Source organism: Fistularia commersonii, chromosome 24 (assembly GCF_037954325.1).
Source record: "Fistularia commersonii isolate RoL2024-O1a breed Wild chromosome 24, RoL_Fcom_v1.0, whole genome shotgun sequence".
Lineage (NCBI taxonomy): Eukaryota > Metazoa > Chordata > Actinopteri > Syngnathiformes > Fistulariidae > Fistularia > Fistularia commersonii.
This window is the reverse complement of record NC_141307.1, coordinates 1,947,771-1,966,800: the sequence shown is the minus strand read 5'-3', so window position 1 is coordinate 1,966,800 and position 19,030 is coordinate 1,947,771. Positions and strand designations below refer to the sequence as shown.

The following is a 19,030-nucleotide window of genomic DNA, read 5'->3' as shown; positions in this document are numbered from 1 at the left end:
CTGAGTGTGTGTGTGTGTGTGTGTTCCCAGCGCTGACTGATGAATCAATATGAGCGATCAAAAAAAAAAAAAAAAAAAAAGGAGGGGAAATGAGTGGAATGAATCACAATGGAGAACCTCGGGAGAAAGGAAAGCTTTTTTTTTAAGGCATCTTCTCAGAAGGGGGGTATAATTAAAGAAACCGTGTGTGTGTGAGAAAAATATAAAAAAAAAAGAGCGGTGCATGTGATTACGGGCCGAGGGCCGGACGGGGCAGGAAGGGCAGACGCACAGAAAGGGGACGTTTACCTTGAACTCCAATCTGGGGGCGGGGTCACGCATTGAAGCCGGACCTGACGGGGTCACGGGGCGGGGGCGCGGAGGGGGGCCGCCGGGCCCCCGAGGTCATGGGGCGCGACCCCCGTCGGGCGGCGGGGGGGGGTCGGAGAGTCCGGCGGGTCGGCGGGGCCGGATAGGTATTGGCAGATTTTCCCGGGGGGTGCAGATGCTCAATATGCAGATGTCTAATCGAATTGTGCCACAATGAATTGGTTCCCCCCTCCTGATTTGCATGGGGACAATCAGCAGGCGGCGGCCCCCGGGGGTCACCGCCGTCCCCCGGACAAAATGAGCAGCCGGCTGCAGACGCCCCCGAGGACGTGTGAACTTGAAGTAGACTTTACTCAATGACAAGGATATTGATTGATTGGGATTTCTGTCTGTGCGTCTGAGAGCGTGTCTGACATCTGTCTTTCCGGCCGCCCCGTCGTTCCTCGCGCCGCGGGAACGCTAACATAGCGGCTCACATTTCCGATCCGACTAAATCTGCATGTGGTCTGTATTACGGGGATCGCTAATTAATTTATTGATCAATTCATAATCGCATTTTCCCTTTTAAATGTGCTTTCTAAATCTGCTTCCTGCAGTATTTGTCTCGCCGGACGGCGCCGCCGTGACGTGACGGAAATAATTCCCCGGGTCAAAAAATGTAACAAAGTCCGGCCTCGGAAGCGGTATCGTAGATCTCCTTTTAAATACATCTTTTTCCTGTCAGACTGCGAAATGTTATCAGAAATAAAGGGACATCATATTTCTAAGGTACTGGATCAATTGCAGTGGGTTTTTAGTGTCAGCTTTTGATTGTTTTATGTTATTTTTTTGGTTTAATTGAAGAAAGAGGAGATTATTTTCTAAAATGCACCGCTTGTTCCAAAACAGTTCTAGTAATGTCATACGTTCTTTAAGGGTCGCATTTATAATGCAGGTTTAGCGTTTGCAAAACAATAACAATGGTAAAGCAGATAAAAATGAAAAAAAAAAACTAGAAGTGCAAAAAAGATTGATAAGAAATATAGTATTCAAAGTACATGTGAGTAAAAGGTAAAAGTGGGTACAATCTCTTGCTATTTCAGTAGATTTTTTTTTTTTTCATTATGTTAAGTCGTGTTTTCTGCAGTGAAAGCAGCACACTGTCCTCTGCTGGCCGTCCGCTGCAACAATAACAACCTTCACTTTACTGAAGAAAACCTGCAAAGCGAAATAATCCTAAAAATATACTATACTTCAAGATTCTATTCTACTTAACATGTAAAAAAAAATTGTAAATAGATTCTAATTTACCGATTTGAAATATTTCTTGACAGTCAACAACAGTTGTTTGGAAAGGGCGGTTTGAGGGAAATGAAAAGTGACAGTAAAAAAGGGAAAGGTCGAGGATTTAGCTGAAAAAAACAAGTCTACGAAAAGGAAAAACCAGTAAATACAAAATAACGATCAGTTTCAAAGGATTTATTCTCTCTTCTGATCATTTTCACGAACGTCTGTCATTCTGTTTAAAAAAAACGACGCTGAATGGTGTTTTAATCAAACAAAAACAAGAGTTTTAATAAGTTACCACACTGTGAAAACCCCCTCGTGATGGGTTACACTGCACCCGTTACCACGGCATCACTTTGGCAGTATCGATCCAATTTTTAAGCACTTAATCAGTAACACTATCAGTGTCAATATTTTTGGATATAAAATAGAAAGTTGGCATTTAACTGACAAAAAGAAGTAGGATTTCAAAATAAAATGCAGCAAAGCCGCAACAGAAGAACACAAATTAAAAAACGAGATTTACAGTTCCAGACAAAATATCAAAAGATCATGATCCAGGACCCCGAACCCCCTGGACCCTCTGATCCAGGACCTCGGACCCCCTGGACCCTCTGATCCAGGACCTCGGACCCCCTGGACCCTCTGATTGATTGATTTTTTAGCCGTGCTGTCATTCTGCCATCTATTTTTAGCCCCGTTGTCTTCGCCCTTTTAACTGTCTTGTTTTACTTATATTTACTGTTGACCTGCTGAAACAAATTTCCCCGACATGGATCAATAAAGTATTGTCTAACACTCCGGCGCAACACCGAGTCTGAGGTCTTCACACAGATACCAAGTCTTCACACTCGAGGCGAAGGTCGGAGGGGTCGGGAGAGGCTGTGGGCTAAAAGGTTAGTGGCTGGTGACGGTCCGGGCGTCCTGACCTGAGCGAAACCCTCCGACAGAAACACGTCCACCTTCATCATGTCCCCGTGCAGCACCGTAACATCTCCGGTTGATGTGCTGTCCAGCCTTCTATTTCTATCTTCATTGGATTTTTGGGATCTTAGCTGGATGTGGAGATATTCACCGACACGCTGCCGAGGACCGGCACGTTGGTACGCAACCCGAAATCGCGGAGACGTGGGAATGGAAGGAGATCTCTTGACGGCTGTTGCACAAGGGGTGATGGACGTTGGCCTCCTCTCTGAAACCTGCACAACAGACTCCAGCTCGACTCCCAGGACAGATCCTGCTCTCCTGATGAGCTTGTTGAGTCTGTTAGCGTCAGCTGTCTCGGGCACCACCGAGTGACGTAAAATCCTTTTTCAATACACTTTTACAGCTGGTCGTCTTCAGCAATCCTATTTAAACTCTGTTCTAGATGTTCAACTCCTGATTCAGAAGTCTCCTTTCTTCGGCCACTTCCACAATTCATCTGGAAGCCTGAGGAGACACAAAGAACAAAAAGACATCAACCAGCAGACAAAAGAAAACCCACGTCTCCAAGAAACCCTGGAAGGCGGCTTTCAGGAGGAACTCACTGTGTGCAGCACTGGGTTTGTCCCTCAGGACGAGGAGGAGGATTCGGAATTGCGTTTCTCCAAAACATCGGCGCTGCTGGAAGCTGGAAGGTCAGAAACACACAATTATCAGCGGTCCTGATCCAAACTACTACCAAGTGTCAGCAGGAAACACTTCTTTGGTGGTTTCACAGAGGTTCAGGTGAACGTGCTCCACCAGGGACGAAGACTGAGGAGCAACTCCATCCTGCTGATTCAGAGGATCGAAAACGGCTTTTACTTACGAGACGGAGGAGCTTTGATGAAATACAAAGAGAAGAGAAATAATTCAGCTTTGCCAGAATAGTTTGCAGACAATGTGTCTCAGAGCCTCACACTGGGACAGAGATGTTTGCAGTGAAGAAGCAGCGAGTCAAAGTCAAACATCTCTGTGTGGAGGTCTCTCACCAGACTTCTTCTTGTAGAAGACGTATCCGACGGCAACCAGGGCAGGCAGAGCGACAACAATCAGTGTCACAATGACAGCGGTGACGATGTTGCCGTTCTTTGCTGTCGAGCAAAACACAACACAAATAGTCACCATCTGCACACGCACACACACGCACACACACACACACATACACACACACACACACACACGATAGATCCATCTTTCACAGACTGCAGTTGTTAAAGTCTGACTGATCCCGACTTGAATTCTTCAGCAGGAAGAAAAAGCACGAGGTACGACAGAAACGGGAGCTTCATCTCTGAATGTCTGGACGCCGACGGGAAACCAAAGGTCCGTTTCCCACCTTCATCCCCTGTGAGTCCAGTCTTACCGTTGCTCCTGATGGCGTTTCTGTCCAGGACGGTGACCACGTCCTTCTCGACACCGGAGAGCTGAAACACACACTGGTACTTCCTCAGATCTTCGGTCTCGTCCGGGAGCTTCAGGTCGGCGCTCATCTGGAAGGTTCCGTCGGCGTTGGGGAGGATCTCTCCAGACTCCTGAGGGACCTTCTGTCCGTCCTTCCTCCAGAACAGCACGGCTTCCCTGGGGAAGAAACCCGTGGCGTGGCAGCTGACCGGAGAGGAGGGCGTCTTCTGGAGGAGAGACACTCTGGGAAGGTCTGGAGCGTCAAGAGAAACACAGGAGAGTTTCACAAAGGAAGGAAGAGAGAAAGACTCACGGACGGGACGGAGATGAAGAGAACGTGGAGGAAAAGAGGGAAGATACAAGATGGTGTGAAGGGATGGAGAGAAGCCAGACCTTCTTCTGCTGCGGACAAATAGGACTGGAATCTAAACTTGCAATATAGAAGAATGAAATCAGCTAGAAAGCAGAAAGAACCCAAGAATCTGCATCCACTGAACAAAGAAGGAAAGAACATTGATTGATTGATTGATTGATTGATTGATTCGGGTTCATTGACAAGAGCAACTATTTTCATGGAAGTCACAAATTCATTTCCTCAAATTCAGCAAGAAAACAAGCAAAGGTTTGAAATGAAACAGAAACACTGTTGTGTTTATGAAACAACGTCAGGTCATGTGATCCTACCTGTTCTCAGCAGGGAGCTCCTCCCGTAGTTTACATACTTCTTCAGCCACTCAGGACAAACCTGGGTGAAGTAATGCTTGCTGTTTTCATTACCGGCCGTGTCATTGTCCCACTTCCGTTTGGTGATGAGAGCCTGTGGTCTCGTAGTGATCCATGTCAGTGTCTTCAGGTCAAATGATATGAAATCTTCTCCATCATAAGAGAACTGATCAAATACATTCTTTTCATCAGTCTCATTGTTCCACTCACAGCCGTACATCCTCTGGAAGATGTGGACTCCTGAGAGAGAGACAGAAGCTGCAGTGAACCAGAGTGCGATCTCAGCACAGTCTGCTGCGTTTATTATGGGATGGACATCAACTCGGTGTCACTGGTGTGTGTGTGTGTGTGTGTGTGTGTGTGTGTGTGTGTGTGTGTGTGTGTGTGTGTGTGTGTGTGTGTGTGTGTGTGTGTGTGTGTGTGTGTGAACAAACCTCCAGTCTGGTTGAAACGCTTCTTTGCAGTTTCAATGTGGCCTTTGAAGACCTTCTGGTTCCCACGGGAGATCTGGGTCTCGTTCTCCCAGTACTCTGGATCATCTGCTGAGACTTTGTCCATCCAGTCCTGTTTGGGTTCTGCTCTCCTGGTGTTGCTGTCATAGTGAAACATCTGAACTTCGTCCACCAAACCCACAGCTACAAACTCTGGGAAGTTCGGGACTTCAGAGGATGCCGTGTAGAAATACTTCAGGGAGTGAATCACTGTAAGAAATATTTCATCCAAAGATTACATTTTAAGATAAGATAAGATAAGAACAACTTTATTAATCCCAAAGGAACTTGTTGTGCCAGAGTTTCAGGTAAGACATAACAATAATAGATAATAGATAATAATAGTAGGAAGGAGGGAGAATAAGAAATACAATAAAATAAAGAGTGTCAAAAAGTTAAGGCTCAAGTGTTTTAAAGTCATAAAAAGTGCAGAGATTAAAATGAATATTCACTTCCATTTTGTGATGAACATTTCTATAAACAGCTTTAAGAAGTTCCTCAAAGATGTCAAAAAGTGCGTCACAGACACGTCCTGATCATTTCTGCTGGAACTAATCTTAACAAAACTTTGAATTCATCAGAAAAGCAGTCCAACATTCAAACAGAAATACTGCAAGTCGATCTCAAACAGGCAAAACTGGAAATCTCTCCTTGTGTACCTTCTTCATCGTGTATGTCCTGGATCTCTTCATATCTAACTCTGCTTCCTCTTTAGCTTTGGAGTGATCTTGAAGCCCAAACAATGTAAATATTTGGTCTCATCTCCTCTGAACTCTCACTCAGAACTAATAACTACAGTTTCCATCAGATTATAAAAGTGCAGAGTTTAGAAGAAACACGGAAGATGATCTTTGGACCGAAATAACATGAGTCGCTGCGTCAGACTCGTCGAGTCAAACCTTAGAAAAAGCTCTTCTGGTAAAATCACTTACCAGCCGTCACGCTGGACGTTCCCATGACAACCGCAACAAGGAGAAAGACGTTCATTGTTCCTTGTCGCCGGTCGCATCTTCAGGTCTGCAGAACCTTCAGACGTTCACGGGTTGTTGGACCTTCAAGGTGGAAAATCAAGTCCTGAATGAAGGATCGGATGGGAGGAGGATGGAATAAACCACCGTCTGAGCCAATGAGAATTCAGATTTGGCGGCGACGTCACGAGTCACCAGGCAAACTCAAATGCTGCGGCTCAAGGCGAAAGAAGAAAAACGACGCAGTTGTTTTAATCCACTTTATGAGGCGATTTCAAGACAAATACGATTCATCTACAGTTTCCCGACTTCTTTTTGTTCCGAAGTCATATTGTAACTTACCGATCAAAGTTTAAAAGTATCTGTTCTTTAAGGTCGTAAAACTGTTTCCACAAATATTTTCTGCGAGTCTCTTTAATATTTGAAAGAAAACGAGTCTTTATTCTTCATTGAATTTGTGTCACAATTTGTGAATTTGCCTGATTACCTGGAAATCTTAAAATGCAGAGGCTGGAACAGAAACCACTGTCGGTTCCAGCGTCTGTAACCGAACTAATCGATCAAAGTTTCAATCATGTTCAGTCAGGAAACGGATTGATTTTCTGGGAGATTACAGTTCTTACAAGATCACAATAAGTTTGTGGCGCTGCAGTGAAACTCTTCGTGTTCTTCTGCTCTATGAAAATATCCAAATATCACCGTCAAACATGAAAACCGAGCGAGTTTCCAGAGACGGGGCCAAAGGCTGGAGCAGTGCTTCTCACTGGAACTGCGAAGCCCAAACATTGAGGAAGAAAATGGATTTGACCACGTTTGTCCACAACCACACTGTCTGCCTGGAAAACAAAGACGGTATCTCTGCTCTTTAAGGTTAAAAAGCGGTTTGCACAAATACTTTCGTGCGGATCTCATTGCTATTTGAAAGAAAACAAGTTTGCGTTGTTTGAATTGTCTTTTATTTTCTTCTTCACATCTCCGGGAATCAACATCGGTTAGCCATGGGACATTTACAATAAAGAGTGAGGGAAACCTCTCGCCAAAAGATTAATGTAAAAACTAACATCACGTTAGCTGAACACTCGCAAAAACTAAAACAAGTCTCAAACCTTGTCATAAAGTGTCATACATTTCCCGAGAGCAAATACAAATACAACATATGTATGTACATGTAAATAAAACTAATGAGATCACCTATCTCAACAGTGTGTTTTTGTAATACAGTATATGTTCACATACTGATATTGACATCTGATATTGACTAAATGGCAAAAGTGCATAAATATTCAAGGTTTTTTCTTATCAAATCATCAGATCCAATTGTTTTCAACTTTTTTTTCTTTTTTTGATATTTCAATATTCTAGTCAACTTTCATTTCATTTATTGGTTTATTAGGACAGTGTACAATTATATTAAGCACAGAGGCAGAGATGTTCGTACCAGATTGTAGCTCATAGCTAATTTCCATCTGTAGTCCTGGGAAGACAATACAAATGTAAAACTGTACAAATAGACCATATATACAAAATATACAAATACACAATAAAATAACTATACAATGTATAAACAGGCAATAAAATAAGTATTTTGCAAGTTAAAAGTGCAATGTATAATGTGATGTAATCGAATGTAATGTAATGTAGTGATGTGACATTATTAGCTTGGATGAGCAATTAATATTGTTGCGCTGTAGGTGATACTTTGCTGCTTCAAAACCAATCTATTGACACAAAAAAAAGGCCCACCCAGTCGTTTGTGCAGCGCCTTGCAAACTAACAGCTGCCTCTGCAGACACTCATCTTTCTGTGCGGCCGGTTTTCCCCCCAAAGCCCGGAAGCAGGTTTCCTTCAGCAAAGTAGTTACTGGAGATCACGTGGGTTGTGATGTATTTGCCAAATGTAACCAGACGCGGCGCTGTGACCAGAAAGAAGGCGTTATATTCCTGTGCACATTTGATATCATATACATGTACATACTTTTACATACCTATGACTTGATTTTTTCTTTACTTGGATTTTTCTATTTTATTTTCAGCTATTTCATTTATTTTAAAACAAAGTTCTACTTTGACTCTCCTCCACTTGAACACCATGAACACCATGGACCCTCTGATCCAGGACCTCGGACCCCCTGGACCCTCTGATCCAGGACCTCGGACCCCTTGGACCTTCTGATCCAGGACCTCAGACCCCCTGGACCTTCTGATCCAGGACCTCGGACCCCTTGGACCTTCTGATCCAGGACCTCAGACCCCTTGGACCTTCTGATCCAGGACCTCAGACCCCCTGGACCTTCTGATCCAGGACCCTGAACCCCCTGGACCTTCTGATCCAGGACCTCAGACCCCCTGGACCCTCTGATCCAGGACCCTGAACCCCTTGGACCCTCTGATCCAGGACCCTGAACCCACTGGACCTTCTGATCCAGGACCTCGGACCCTCTGGACCCTCTGATTGATTGATTTTTTAGCCGTGCTGTCATTCTGCCATCTATTTTTAGCCCCGTTGTCTTCGCCCTTTTAACTGTCTTGTTTTACTTATATTTACTGTTGACCTGCTGAAACAAATTTCCCCGACATGTATCAATAAAGTATTGTCTAACACTCCGGCGCAACACCGAGTCTGAGGTCTTCACACAGATACCAAGTCTTCACACTCGAGGCGAAGGTCGGAGGGGTCGGGAGAGGCTGTGGGCTAAAAGGTTAGTGGCTGGTGACGGTCCGGGCGTCCTGACCTGAGCGAAACCCTCCGACAGAAACACGTCCACCTTCATCATGTCTGTCCAGCCTTCTATTTCTATCTTCATTGGATTATTGGGATCTTAGCTGGATGTGGAGATATTCACCGAGTCTGTTAGTGTCAGCACACGGCAGCGTAGAATATGATGATGGGCACCAGCGAGTGACGTAAAAGCCTTTTTCAATACACTTTGACAGAAGGTCGTCTTCAGCAATCCTATTTAAACTCCTGATTCCGACGTCTCCTTTCTTCGGCCTCTTCCACAATTCACCTGGAAGCCTGAGGAGACACAAAGAACAAACAGACATCAAACAGCAGACAAAAGAAAACCCACGTCTCCAAGAAACCCTGGAAGGCGGCTTTCAGGAGGAACTCACAGTGTGCAGCGCTGGGTTTGTCCCTCAGGACGAGGATTCAGAGGAGGATTGGAATTGAGTTTCTCCAAAACGTCTGCGCTGCTGGAAGCTGGAAGGTCAGAAACACACAATTATCACCGGTCCTGATCCAAACTACTACCAAGTGTCAGCAGGAAACACTTCTTTGGTGGTTTCACAGAGGTTCAGGTGAACATGCTCCACCAGGGACGAAGACTGAGGAGCAACTCCATCCTGCTGATTCAGAGAATCGAAAACGGCTTTTACTTACAAGACGGAGGAGCTTCGGCTGAAATACAAAGAGAAGAGAAATAATTCAGCTTTGCCAGAATAGTTTGCAGACAATGTGTCTCAGAGCCTCACACTGGGACAGAGATGTTTGCAGTGAAGAAGCAGCGAGTCAAAGTCAAACATCTCTGTGTGGAGGTCTCTCACCAGACTTCTTCTTGTAGAAGACGTATCCGACGGCAACCAGGACGAGCAGAGCGACAACAATCAGTGTCACAATGACAGCGGTGACGATGTTGCCGTTCTTTGCTGTCGAGCAAAACGCAACACAAATAGTCACCATCTGCACACGCACACACACACACGCACACACACACGCGCACGCGCACACACACACACACACACACACACACACACACACACACACACACACACACACACACACACACACACACACACACACACACACACACACACACACACACACACACACACACACACACACACACACACACACACACACACACACACACGATAGATCCATCTTTCACAGACTGCAGTTGTTAAAGTCTGACTGATCCCGACTTGAATTCTTCAGCAGGAAGAAAAAGCACGAGGTACGACAGAAACGGGAGCTTCATCTCTGAATGTCTGGACGCCGACGGGAAACCAAAGGTCCGTTTCCCACCTTCATCCCCTGTGAGTCCAGTCTTACCGTTGCTCCTGATGGCGTTTCTGTCCAGGACGGTGACCACGTCCTGCTCGACACCGGAGAACTGAAACACACACTGGTACTTCCTCAGATCTTCGGTCTCGTCCGGGAGCTTCAGGTCGGCGCTCATCTGGAAGGTTCCGTCGGCGTTGGGGAGGATCTCTCCAGACTTCTGAGGGACCTTCTGTCCGTCCTTCCTCCAGAACAGCACGGCTTCCCTGGGGAAGAAACCCGTGGCGTGGCAGCTGACCGGAGAGGAGGGCGTCTTCTGGAGGAGAGACACTCCGGGAAGCTCTGGAGCGTCAAGAGAAACACAGGAGAGTTTCACAAAGGAAGGAAGAGAGAAAGACTCACGGACGGGACGGAGATGAAGAGAACGTGGAGGAAAAGAGGGAAGATACAAGATGGTGTGAAGGGATGGAGAGAAGCCAGACCTTCTTCTGCTGCGGACAAATAGGACTGGAATCTAAACTTGCAATATAGAAGAATGAAATCAGCTAGAAAGCAGAAAGAACCCAAGAATCTGCATCCACTGAACAAAGAAGAAGGAAAGAACATTGATTGATTGATTGATTGATTGATTGATTGATTCGGGTTCATTGACAAGAGCAACTATTTTCATGGAAGTCACAAATTCATTTCCTCAAATTCAGCAAGAAAACAAGCAAAGGTTTGAAATGAAACAGAAACACTGTTGTGTTTATGAAACGACGTCAGGTCATGTGATTCTACCTGTTCTCAGCAGGGAGCTCCTCCCGTAGTTTAGATACTTCTTCAGCCACTCAGGACAAATCTGGGTGAAGTACTGCTTCCTGTAGTCATTACCGGCCTCGTCATTGTCCAACTTCTGTTTGGTGATGAGAGCCTGTGGTCTCGTAGTGATCCATGTCAGTGTCTTCAGGTCAAATGATATGAAATCTTCTCCATCATAAGCATCCTGATCAAATCCATTCACTTCTCCAGTCTCATCGTTCCACTCACAGCCTAACATCCTCTGGAAGGTGTGGACTCCTGAGAGAGAGACAGAAGCTGCAGTGAACCAGAGTGAGATCTCAGCACAGTCTGCTGTGTTTATTATGGGATGGACATCAACTCGGTGTCACTGGTGTGTGTGTGTGTGTGTGTGTGTGTGTGTGTGTGTGTGTGTGTGTGTGAACAAACCTCCAGTCTGGTTGAAACGTGGCTTCAAGATTTCAATGCTCCTTTTGAAGTCCCGCTGTTTCCCCAGGGAGATCTGGGTCTCGCTCTTCCAGTACTCTGGATAATCTGCTGAGACTTTGTCCATCCAGTCCTGTTTGGGTTCTGCTCTCCTGGTGTTGCTGTCATAGTGAAACATCTGAACTTCATCCACCAAACCCACAGACACAAACTCTGGGAAGTTCGGGACTTGAGAGGATGCCGTGTAGAAATACTTCAGGGAGTGATTCACTGTAAGAGATATTTCATCCAAAGATTACATTTTAAGATAAGATAAGATAAGATAAGAACAACTTTATTAATCCCAAAGGAACTTGTTGTGCCAGAGTTTCAGGTAAGACATAACAATAATAGATAATAGATAATAATAGTAGGAAGGAGGGAGAATAAGAAATACAATAAAATAAAAAGTGCCAAAAAGTTAAGGCTCCAGTGTTTTAAAGTCTTAAAAAGTGCAGAGATTAAAATGAATATTCACTTCCATTTTGTGATGAACACTTCTATAAACAGCTTTAAGAAGTTCCTCAAAGATGTCAAAAAGTGCGTCACAGACACGTCCTGGTCATTTCTGCTGGAACTAATCTTAACAAAACTTTGAATTCATCAGAAAAGCAGTCCAACATTCAAACAGAAATACTGTAAGTCGATCTCAAACAGGCAAAACTGGAACTCTCTCCTTGTGTACTTCCTGGATCCATCCAGGAAGTACCATCGTGTATTTCCTGGATCTCTTCATATCTAATTCTGCTTCCTCTTTAGCTTTGGAGTGATCTTGAAGCCCAAACAATGTACATATTTGGTCTCATCTCCTCTGAACTCTCACTCAGAACTAATAACTACAGTTTCCATCAGATTATAAAAGAGCAGAGTTTAGAAGAAACACTGAAGATGATCTTTGGACCAAAATAACATGAGTCGCTGCGTCAGACTCGTCGAGTCAAACCTTAGAAAAAGCTCTTCTGGCAAAATGACTTACCAGCCGTCACGCTGGACGTTCCCATGACAACCACAACAAGTAGAAAGACGTTCATTGTCGCCGGTCGCATCTTCAGGTCCGCAGAACCTTCAGACGTTCACGGGTTGTTGGACCTTCAAGGTGGAAGATCAAGTCCAGAATGAAGGATCGGATGGGAGGAGGATGGAATAAATCACCGTCTGAGCCAATGAGAATTCAGATTTGGTGGCGACGTCACGAGTCACCAGGCAAACTCAAATGCTGCGGCTCAAGGCGAAAGAAGAAAAACGACGCGGTTGTTTTAATCCACTTTATGAGGCGATTTCAAGACAAATACGATTCATCTACAGTTTCCCGACTTCTTTTTGTTCCGAAGTCATATTGTAACTTACCGATCAAAGTTTAAAAGTATCTGTTCTTTAAGGTCGTAAAACTGTTTCCACAAATATTTTCTGCGAGTCTCATTAATATTTGAAAGAAAACGAGTCTTTATTCTTCATTGAATTTGTGTCACAATTTGTGAATTTGCCTGATTACCTGGAAATCTTAAAATGCAGAGGCTGGAACAGAAACCACTGTCGGTTCCAGCCTCTGTAACCGAACTAATCGATCAAAGTTTCAATCACGTTCAGTCAGGAAACGGATTGATTTTCTGGGAGATTACAGTTCTTAAAAGATTACAATAAGTTTGTGGCGCTGCAGTGAAACTCTTCGTGTTCTTCTGCTCTATGAAAATATCCAAATATCACCGTCAAACATGAAAACTGAGCGAGTTTCCAGAGACGGGGCCAAAGGCTGGAGCAGTGCTTCTCACTGGAACTGCGAAGCCCAAACATTGAGGAAGAAAATGGATTTGATCACGTTTGTCCACAACCACACTGTCTGTCTGGAAAACAAAGATGGTATCTCTGCTCTTTAAGGTTAAAAAGCGGTTTGCACAAATACTTTCGTGCGGATCTCATTGCTATTTGAAAGAAAACAAGTTTGCGTTGTTTGAATTGTCTTTTATTTTCTTCTTCACGGCTCCGGGAATCAACATCGGTTAGCCATGGGACATTTACAATAAAGAGTGAGGGAAAACTCCAGCAAAAGACTGATGTAAAAACTAACATCACGTTAGCTGAACACTCGCAAAAACTAAAACAAGTCTCAAACCTTGTCATAAAGTGTCATACATTTCCCGAGAGCAAATACAAATACAACATATGTATGTATATGTCAATAAAACTAATGAGATCACCTATCTCAACAATGTGTTTTTGTAATGCAGTATATGTTCACATACTGATATTGACATCTGATATTGACTAAATGGCAAAAGTGCATAAATATTCAAGGTTTTTTCTTATCGAAGCATCAGATCCAATTGTTTTCAACTTTTTTTTCTTTTTTTGATATTTCAATATTCTAGTCAACTTTCATTTCATTTATTGGTTTATTAGGACAGTGTACAATTATATTAAGCACAGAGGCAGAGATGTTCGGACCAGATTGTAGCTCATAGCTAATTTCCATCTGTAGTCCTGGGAAGACAATACAAATGTAAAACTGTACAAATAGACAATATATACAAAATATACAAATACACAATAAAATAACTATACAATGTATAAACAGGCAATAGAATAAGTATTTTGCAAGTTAAAAGTGCAATGTATAATGTGATGTAATCGAATGTAATGTAATGTAATGATGTGACATTATTAGCTTGGATGAGCAATTAATATTGTTGCGCTGTAGGTGATACTTTGCTGCTTCCAAACCAATCTATTGACACAAAAAAAGGCCCACCCAGTCGTTTGTGCAGCGCCTTGCAAACTAACAGCTGCCTCTGCAGACACTCATCTTTCTGTGCGGCCGGTTTTCCCCCCAAAGCCCGGAAGCAGGTTTCCTTCAGCAAAGTATTTACTGGAGATCACGTGGGTTGTGATGTAATTGCCAAATGTAACCAGACGCGGCGCTGTGACGCGGCGGGAACAGAAAGAAGGCGTTATATTCCTGTGCACATTTACATCATATACTTGTACATACTTTTACATACCTATGACTTGATTTTTTCTTTACTTGGATTTTTCTATTTTATTTTTAGCTATTTCATTTATTTTAAAACAAAGTTCTACTTTGACTCTCCTCCACTTGAACACCATGAACACCATGGACCCTCTGATCCAGGACCTTGGACCCCCTGGACCCTCTGATCCAGGACCTCAGACCCCTTGGACCTTCTGATCCAGGACCCTGAACCCCCTGGACCTTCTGATCCAGGACCTCAGACCCCCTGGACCTTCTGATCCAGGACCCTGAACCCCCTGGACCCTCTGATCCAGGACCCTGAACACCATGGACCCTCTGATCCAGGACCCTGAACCCCCTGGACCCTCTGATCCAGGACCCCGGACCCCCTGGACCCTCTGATTGATTGATTTTTTAGCCGTGCTGTCATTCTGCCATCTATTTTTAGCCCCGTTGTCTTCGCCCTTTTAACTGTCTTGTTTTACTTATATTTATTGTTGACCTGCTAAAACAAATTTCCCCGACATGGATCAATAAAGTATTGTCTAACACTCCGGCGCAACACCGAGTCTGAGGTCTTCACACAGATACCAAGTCTTCACACTCGAGGCGAAGGTCGGAGGGGTCGGGAGAGGCTGTGGGCTAAAAGGTTAGTGGCTGGTGACGGTCCGGGCGTCCTGACCTGAGCGAAACCCTCCGACAGACACACGTCCACCTTCATCATGTCTGTCCAGCCTTCTATTTCTATCTTCATTGGATTTTTGGGATCTTAGCTGGATGTGGAGATATTCACCGAGTCTGTTAGTGTCAGCACACAGCAGCGTAGAATATGATGCTGGGCACCAGCGAGTGACGTGAAAGCCTTTTTAAATACACTTTGACAGATGGTCGTCTTCAGCAATCCTATTTAAACTCCTGATTCCGACGTCTCCTTCCTTCGGACACTCCCACGATTCATCTGGAAACCTGAGGAGACACAAAGAACAAAAAGACATCAACCAGCAGACAAAAGAAAACCCACGTCTCCAAGAAACCCTGGAAGGCGGCTTTCAGGAGGAACTCACTGTGTGCAGCGCTGGGTTTGTCCCTCAGGATTCAGACAAGGATTGGAATTGCGTTTCTCCAAAACGTCTGCGCTGCTGGAAGCTGGAAGGTCAGAAACACACAATTATCACCGGTCCTGATCCAAACTACTACCAAGTGTCAGCAGGAAACACTTCTTTGGTGGTTTCACAGAGGTTCAGGTGAACATGCTCCACCAGGGACGAAGACTGAGGAGCAACTCCATCCTGCTGATTCAGAGAATCGAAAACGGCTTTTACTTACAAGACGGAGGAGCTTTGATGAAATACAAAGAGAAGAGAAATAATTCAGCTTTGCCAGAATAGTTTGCAGACAATGTGTCTCAGAGCCTCACACTGGGACAGAGATGTTTGCAGTGAAGAAGCAGCGAGTCAAAGTCAAACATCTCTGTGTGGAGGTCTCTCACCAGACTTCTTCTTGTAGAAGACGTATCCGACGGCAACCAGGACGAGCAGAGCGACAACAATCAGTGTCACAATGACAGCGGTGACGATGTTGCCGTTCTTTGCTGTCGAGCAAAACGCAACACAAATAGTCACCATCTGCACACGCACACACACACACACACACACAAACACACACACAAACACACACACACACACACACACACACACACACGATAGATCCATCTTTCACAGACTGCAGTTGTTAAAGTCTGACTGATCCCGACTTGAATTCTTCAGCAGGAAGAAAAAGCACGAGGTACGACAGAAACGGGAGCTTCATCTCTGAATGTCTGGACGCCGACGGGAAACCAAAGGTCCGTTTCCCACCTTCATCCCCTGTGAGTCCAGTCTTACCGTTGCTCCTGATGGCGTTTCTGTCCAGGACGGTGACCACGTCCTGCTCGACACCGGAGAACTGAAACACACACTGGTACTTCCTCAGATCTTCGGTCTCGTCCGGGAGCTTCAGGTCGGCGCTCATCTGGAAGGTTCCGTCGGCGTTGGGGAGGATCTCTCCAGACTTCTGAGGGACCTTCTGTCCGTCCTTCCTCCAGAACAGCACGGCTTCCCTGGGGAAGAAACCCGTGGCGTGGCAGCTGACCGGAGAGGAGGGCGTCTTCTGGAGGAGAGACACTCCGGGAAGGTCTGGAGCGTCAAGAGAAACACAGGAGAGTTTCACAAAGGAAGGAAGAGAGAAAGACTCACGGACGGGACGGAGATGAAGAGAACGTGGAGGAAAAGAGGGAAGATACAAGATGGTGTGAAGGGATGGAGAGAAGCCAGACCTTCTTCTGCTGCGGACAAATAGGACTGGAATCTAAACTGGCAATATAGAAGAATGAAATCAGCTAGAAAGCAGAAAGAACCCAAGAATCTGCATCCACTGAACAAAGAAGGAAAGAACATTGATTGATTGATTGATTGATTGATTGATTGATTGATTCGGGTTCATTGACAACAGCAACTATTTTCATGGAAGTCACAAATTCATTTCCTCAAATTCAGCAAGAAAACAAGCAAAGGTTTGAAATGAAACACAAACACTGTTGTGTTTATGAAACGACGTCAGGTCATGTGATTCTACCTGTTCTCAGCAGGGAGCTCCTCCCGTAGTTTAGATACTTCTTCAGCCACTCAGGACAAACCTGGGAGAGGTAATACTTCAAGTAGTCATTATTGGCCTTTTCATTGTCCAACTTCTGTTTGGAGATGAAAGCCTGTGTTCTCGTAGTGATCCATGTCAGTGTCTTCAGGTCAAATGATATGAAATCTTCTCCATCATAAGAGAACTGATCAAATCCATTCACTTCTCCAGTCTCATCGTTCCACTCACAGCCGAACATCCTCTGGAGAATGTGGACTCCTGAGAGAGAGACAGAAGCTGCAGTGAACCAGAGTGAGATCTCAGCACAGTCTGCTGCGTTTATTATGGGATGGACATCAACTCGGTGTCACTGGTGTGTGTGTGTGTGTGTGTGTGTGTGTGTGTGTGTGTGTGTGTGTGTGTGTGTGTGTGTGTGTGAACACACCTCCAGTCTGGTTGAAACGCTGCTTTGCAGTTTCAATGTTGACTTTGAAGACCTGCTGGTTCCCCAGGGAGTTCTGGGTGTTCCTCTCCAAGTACTCTGGATCACCTGCTGAGACTTTGTCCATCCAGTCCTGTTTGGGTTCTGCTCTCTTGGTGTTGCTGTCATAGTGAAACATCTGAACTTCATCCACCAAACCCACAGTCACAAACTCTGGGAAGTTCGGGACTTGAGAGGATGCCGTGTAGAAATACTTCAGGGAGTGAATCACTGTAAGAGATATTTCATGCAGTGATTACATTTTGTGATGAACACTTCTATAAACAGCTTTAAGCAGGTCCTCAAAGATGTCAAAAAGTGCATCACAGACACGTCCTGGTCATTTCTGCTGAGCAGTCAGTGAATGATGGAACTTTTCTTGACAAAACTTTGAATTCATCAGAAAAGCAGTCCAACATTCAGACAGAAATACTGCAAGTCAATCTCAAAGTGAAGGATTATTTCCAGGTGGAGGGAATATTAGCTTTTCAATACTGTCTCGGGTTCAACTTTAAAAAAGTCTTTATTCAAATTTGAACGAACGAAACTCCACGATTTATTGGATAAAACTGATTTTATTTCGCCATTTTCCCTAAAGTACATTCTTCATCGTGTATTTCCTGGATCTCTTCTTCTGCTTTCTCTTTAGCTTTGGAGTGATCTTGAAGCCCAAACAATGTAAATATTTGGTCTCATCTCCTCTGAACTCTCACTCAGAACTAATAACTACAGTTTCCATCAGATTATAAAAGAGCAGAGTTTAGAAGAAACACGGAAGATGATCTTTGGACCAAAATAACATGAGTCGCTGCGTCAGACTCGTAGAGTCAAACCTTAGAAAAAGCTCTTCTGGCAAAATGACTTACCAGCCGTCACGCTGGACGTTCCCATGACAACCGCAACAAGTAGAAAGACGTTCATCGTCGCCGGTCGCATCTTCAGGTCTGCAGACCCTTCAGACGTTCACGGGTTGTTGGACCTTCAAGGTGGAAGATCTAACCAGAATGAAGGATCGGATGGGAGGAGGATGGACTAAACCACCGTCTGAGCCAATGAGAATTCAGATTTGGCGGCGACGTCACGAGTCACCAGGCAAACTCAAATGCTGCGGCTCAAGGCGAAAGAAGAAAAACGACGCAGTTGTTTTAATCCACTTTATGAGGCGATTTCAAGACAAATACGATTCATCTACAGTTTCCCGACTTCTTTTTGTTCCGAAGTCATATTGTAACTTACCGATCAAAGTTTAAAAGTATCTGTTCTTTAAGGTCGTAAAACTGTTTCCACAAATATTTTCTGCGAGTCTCATTAATATTTGAAAGAAAACGAGTCTTTATTCTTCATTGAATTTGTGTCACAATTTGTGAATTTGCCTGATTACCTGGAAATCTCAAAATGCAGAGGCTGAAACAGAAACCACTGTCGGTTCCAGCCTCTGTAACCGAACTAATCGATCAAAGTTTCAATCACGTTCAGTCAGGAAACGGATTGATTTTCTGGGAGATTACAGTTCTTAAAAGATTACAAGAAGTTTGTGGCGCTGCAGTGAAACTATTGTTGTTCTTCTGCTCTATGAAAATATCCAAATATCACCGTC

The 19,030-nt window shown here is 44.5% G+C and overlaps 4 protein-coding genes across 11 annotated transcripts in view; all 4 read right to left on the bottom strand.

Annotated features, from left to right (window-relative positions):
- Positions 1-1,752: 1,752 nt before the first annotated feature.
- Positions 1,753-6,283, bottom strand: LOC147219641 (H-2 class I histocompatibility antigen, K-K alpha chain-like). Of its 5 annotated transcripts, XM_086171691.1 has the most exons (7): positions 6,089-6,245; positions 5,100-5,366; positions 4,627-4,905; positions 3,905-4,195; positions 3,531-3,632; positions 3,105-3,187; positions 1,753-3,006 (listed from the first exon to the last, which is right to left on the bottom strand). In XM_086171691.1, the coding sequence occupies exons 1-6, from the start codon at positions 6,141-6,143 to the stop codon at positions 3,129-3,131; spliced, it is 1,053 nt and encodes a 350-aa protein (XP_086027817.1). In that variant the 5' UTR covers positions 6,144-6,245; the 3' UTR covers positions 1,753-3,006; positions 3,105-3,128. The 5 variants fall into 5 exon arrangements, 4 of the variants coding, with proteins under 4 accessions (XP_086027817.1, XP_086027819.1, XP_086027818.1 ...); XM_086171693.1 differs by lacking the exon at positions 3,531-3,632; XR_015108055.1 differs by lacking the exon at positions 1,753-3,006 and having other exon boundaries at positions 3,165-3,187; positions 3,368-3,632.
- Positions 6,284-7,062: 779 nt separating this feature from the next.
- Positions 7,063-19,030, bottom strand: part of LOC147219636 (major histocompatibility complex class I-related protein 1-like) — a 63,845-nt gene continuing 51,877 nt past the window's right edge. For 2 of the 4 annotated variants that reach the window (XM_086171681.1, XM_086171684.1), the window contains exons 7-9: positions 9,238-9,325; positions 8,967-9,139; positions 7,063-8,036 (exon numbers count right to left, since the gene is read on the bottom strand). In XM_086171681.1, coding sequence (XP_086027807.1) covers positions 7,918-8,036; positions 8,967-9,139; positions 9,238-9,325 — 380 coding nt within the window. In that variant the 3' untranslated portion in view covers positions 7,063-7,917. Of the gene's footprint in view, positions 8,037-8,966; positions 9,140-9,237; positions 9,326-9,505; positions 9,524-9,669; positions 9,772-10,177; positions 10,469-10,906; positions 11,186-11,335; positions 11,603-12,347; positions 12,499-19,030 lie in introns of those variants that run through there. The other 2 variants (XM_086171683.1, XM_086171685.1) reach the window with 2 other exon arrangements.
- LOC147219640 (uncharacterized) lies at positions 13,743-16,842 on the bottom strand. Its single transcript, XM_086171652.1, has 5 exons — positions 16,828-16,842; positions 16,223-16,685; positions 15,829-15,930; positions 15,404-15,485; positions 13,743-15,305 (listed from the first exon to the last, which is right to left on the bottom strand). The coding sequence occupies exons 1-5, from the start codon at positions 16,840-16,842 to the stop codon at positions 15,206-15,208; spliced, it is 762 nt and encodes a 253-aa protein (XP_086027778.1). The 3' UTR covers positions 13,743-15,205.
- On the bottom strand, positions 16,924-18,430 carry LOC147219639 (H-2 class I histocompatibility antigen, K-K alpha chain-like). The gene is made up of 3 exons (XM_086171695.1): positions 18,300-18,430; positions 17,398-17,664; positions 16,924-17,231 (listed from the first exon to the last, which is right to left on the bottom strand). The coding sequence occupies exons 1-3, from the start codon at positions 18,367-18,369 to the stop codon at positions 16,939-16,941; spliced, it is 630 nt and encodes a 209-aa protein (XP_086027821.1). The 5' UTR covers positions 18,370-18,430; the 3' UTR covers positions 16,924-16,938.

Excerpts from the sequence above, each read along its gene's own strand:
- LOC147219639 (XM_086171695.1), bottom strand. The coding sequence starts at position 18,369 with ATGCGACCGGCGACGATGAACGTCTTTCTACTTGTTGCGGTTGTCATG. Across the intron at positions 17,665-18,299 it reads AACGTCCAGCGTGACGGCTG|TGATTCACTCCCTGAAGTAT; the intron begins GTAAGTCATTTT and ends TATCTCTTACAG. Across the intron at positions 17,232-17,397 it reads GCGTTTCAACCAGACTGGAG|GAGTCCACATTCTCCAGAGG; the intron begins GTGTGTTCACAC and ends TCTCTCTCTCAG.
- LOC147219640 (XM_086171652.1), bottom strand. Across the intron at positions 15,931-16,222 it reads AAACGCCATCAGGAGCAACG|CAAAGAACGGCAACATCGTC; the intron begins GTAAGACTGGAC and ends TTTGCTCGACAG. Across the intron at positions 15,486-15,828 it reads CTTCTACAAGAAGAAGTCTG|CTTCCAGCAGCGCAGACGTT; the intron begins GTGAGAGACCTC and ends CTGACCTTCCAG.
- LOC147219641 (XM_086171691.1), bottom strand. The coding sequence starts at position 6,143 with ATGAACGTCTTTCTCCTTGTTGCGGTTGTCATGGGAACGTCCAGCGTG. Across the intron at positions 4,906-5,099 it reads GCGTTTCAACCAGACTGGAG|GAGTCCACATCTTCCAGAGG; the intron begins GTTTGTTCACAC and ends TCTCTCTCTCAG. Across the intron at positions 4,196-4,626 it reads GAGCTCCCTGCTGAGAACAG|ACCTTCCCAGAGTGTCTCTC; the intron begins GTAGGATCACAT and ends TTGACGCTCCAG.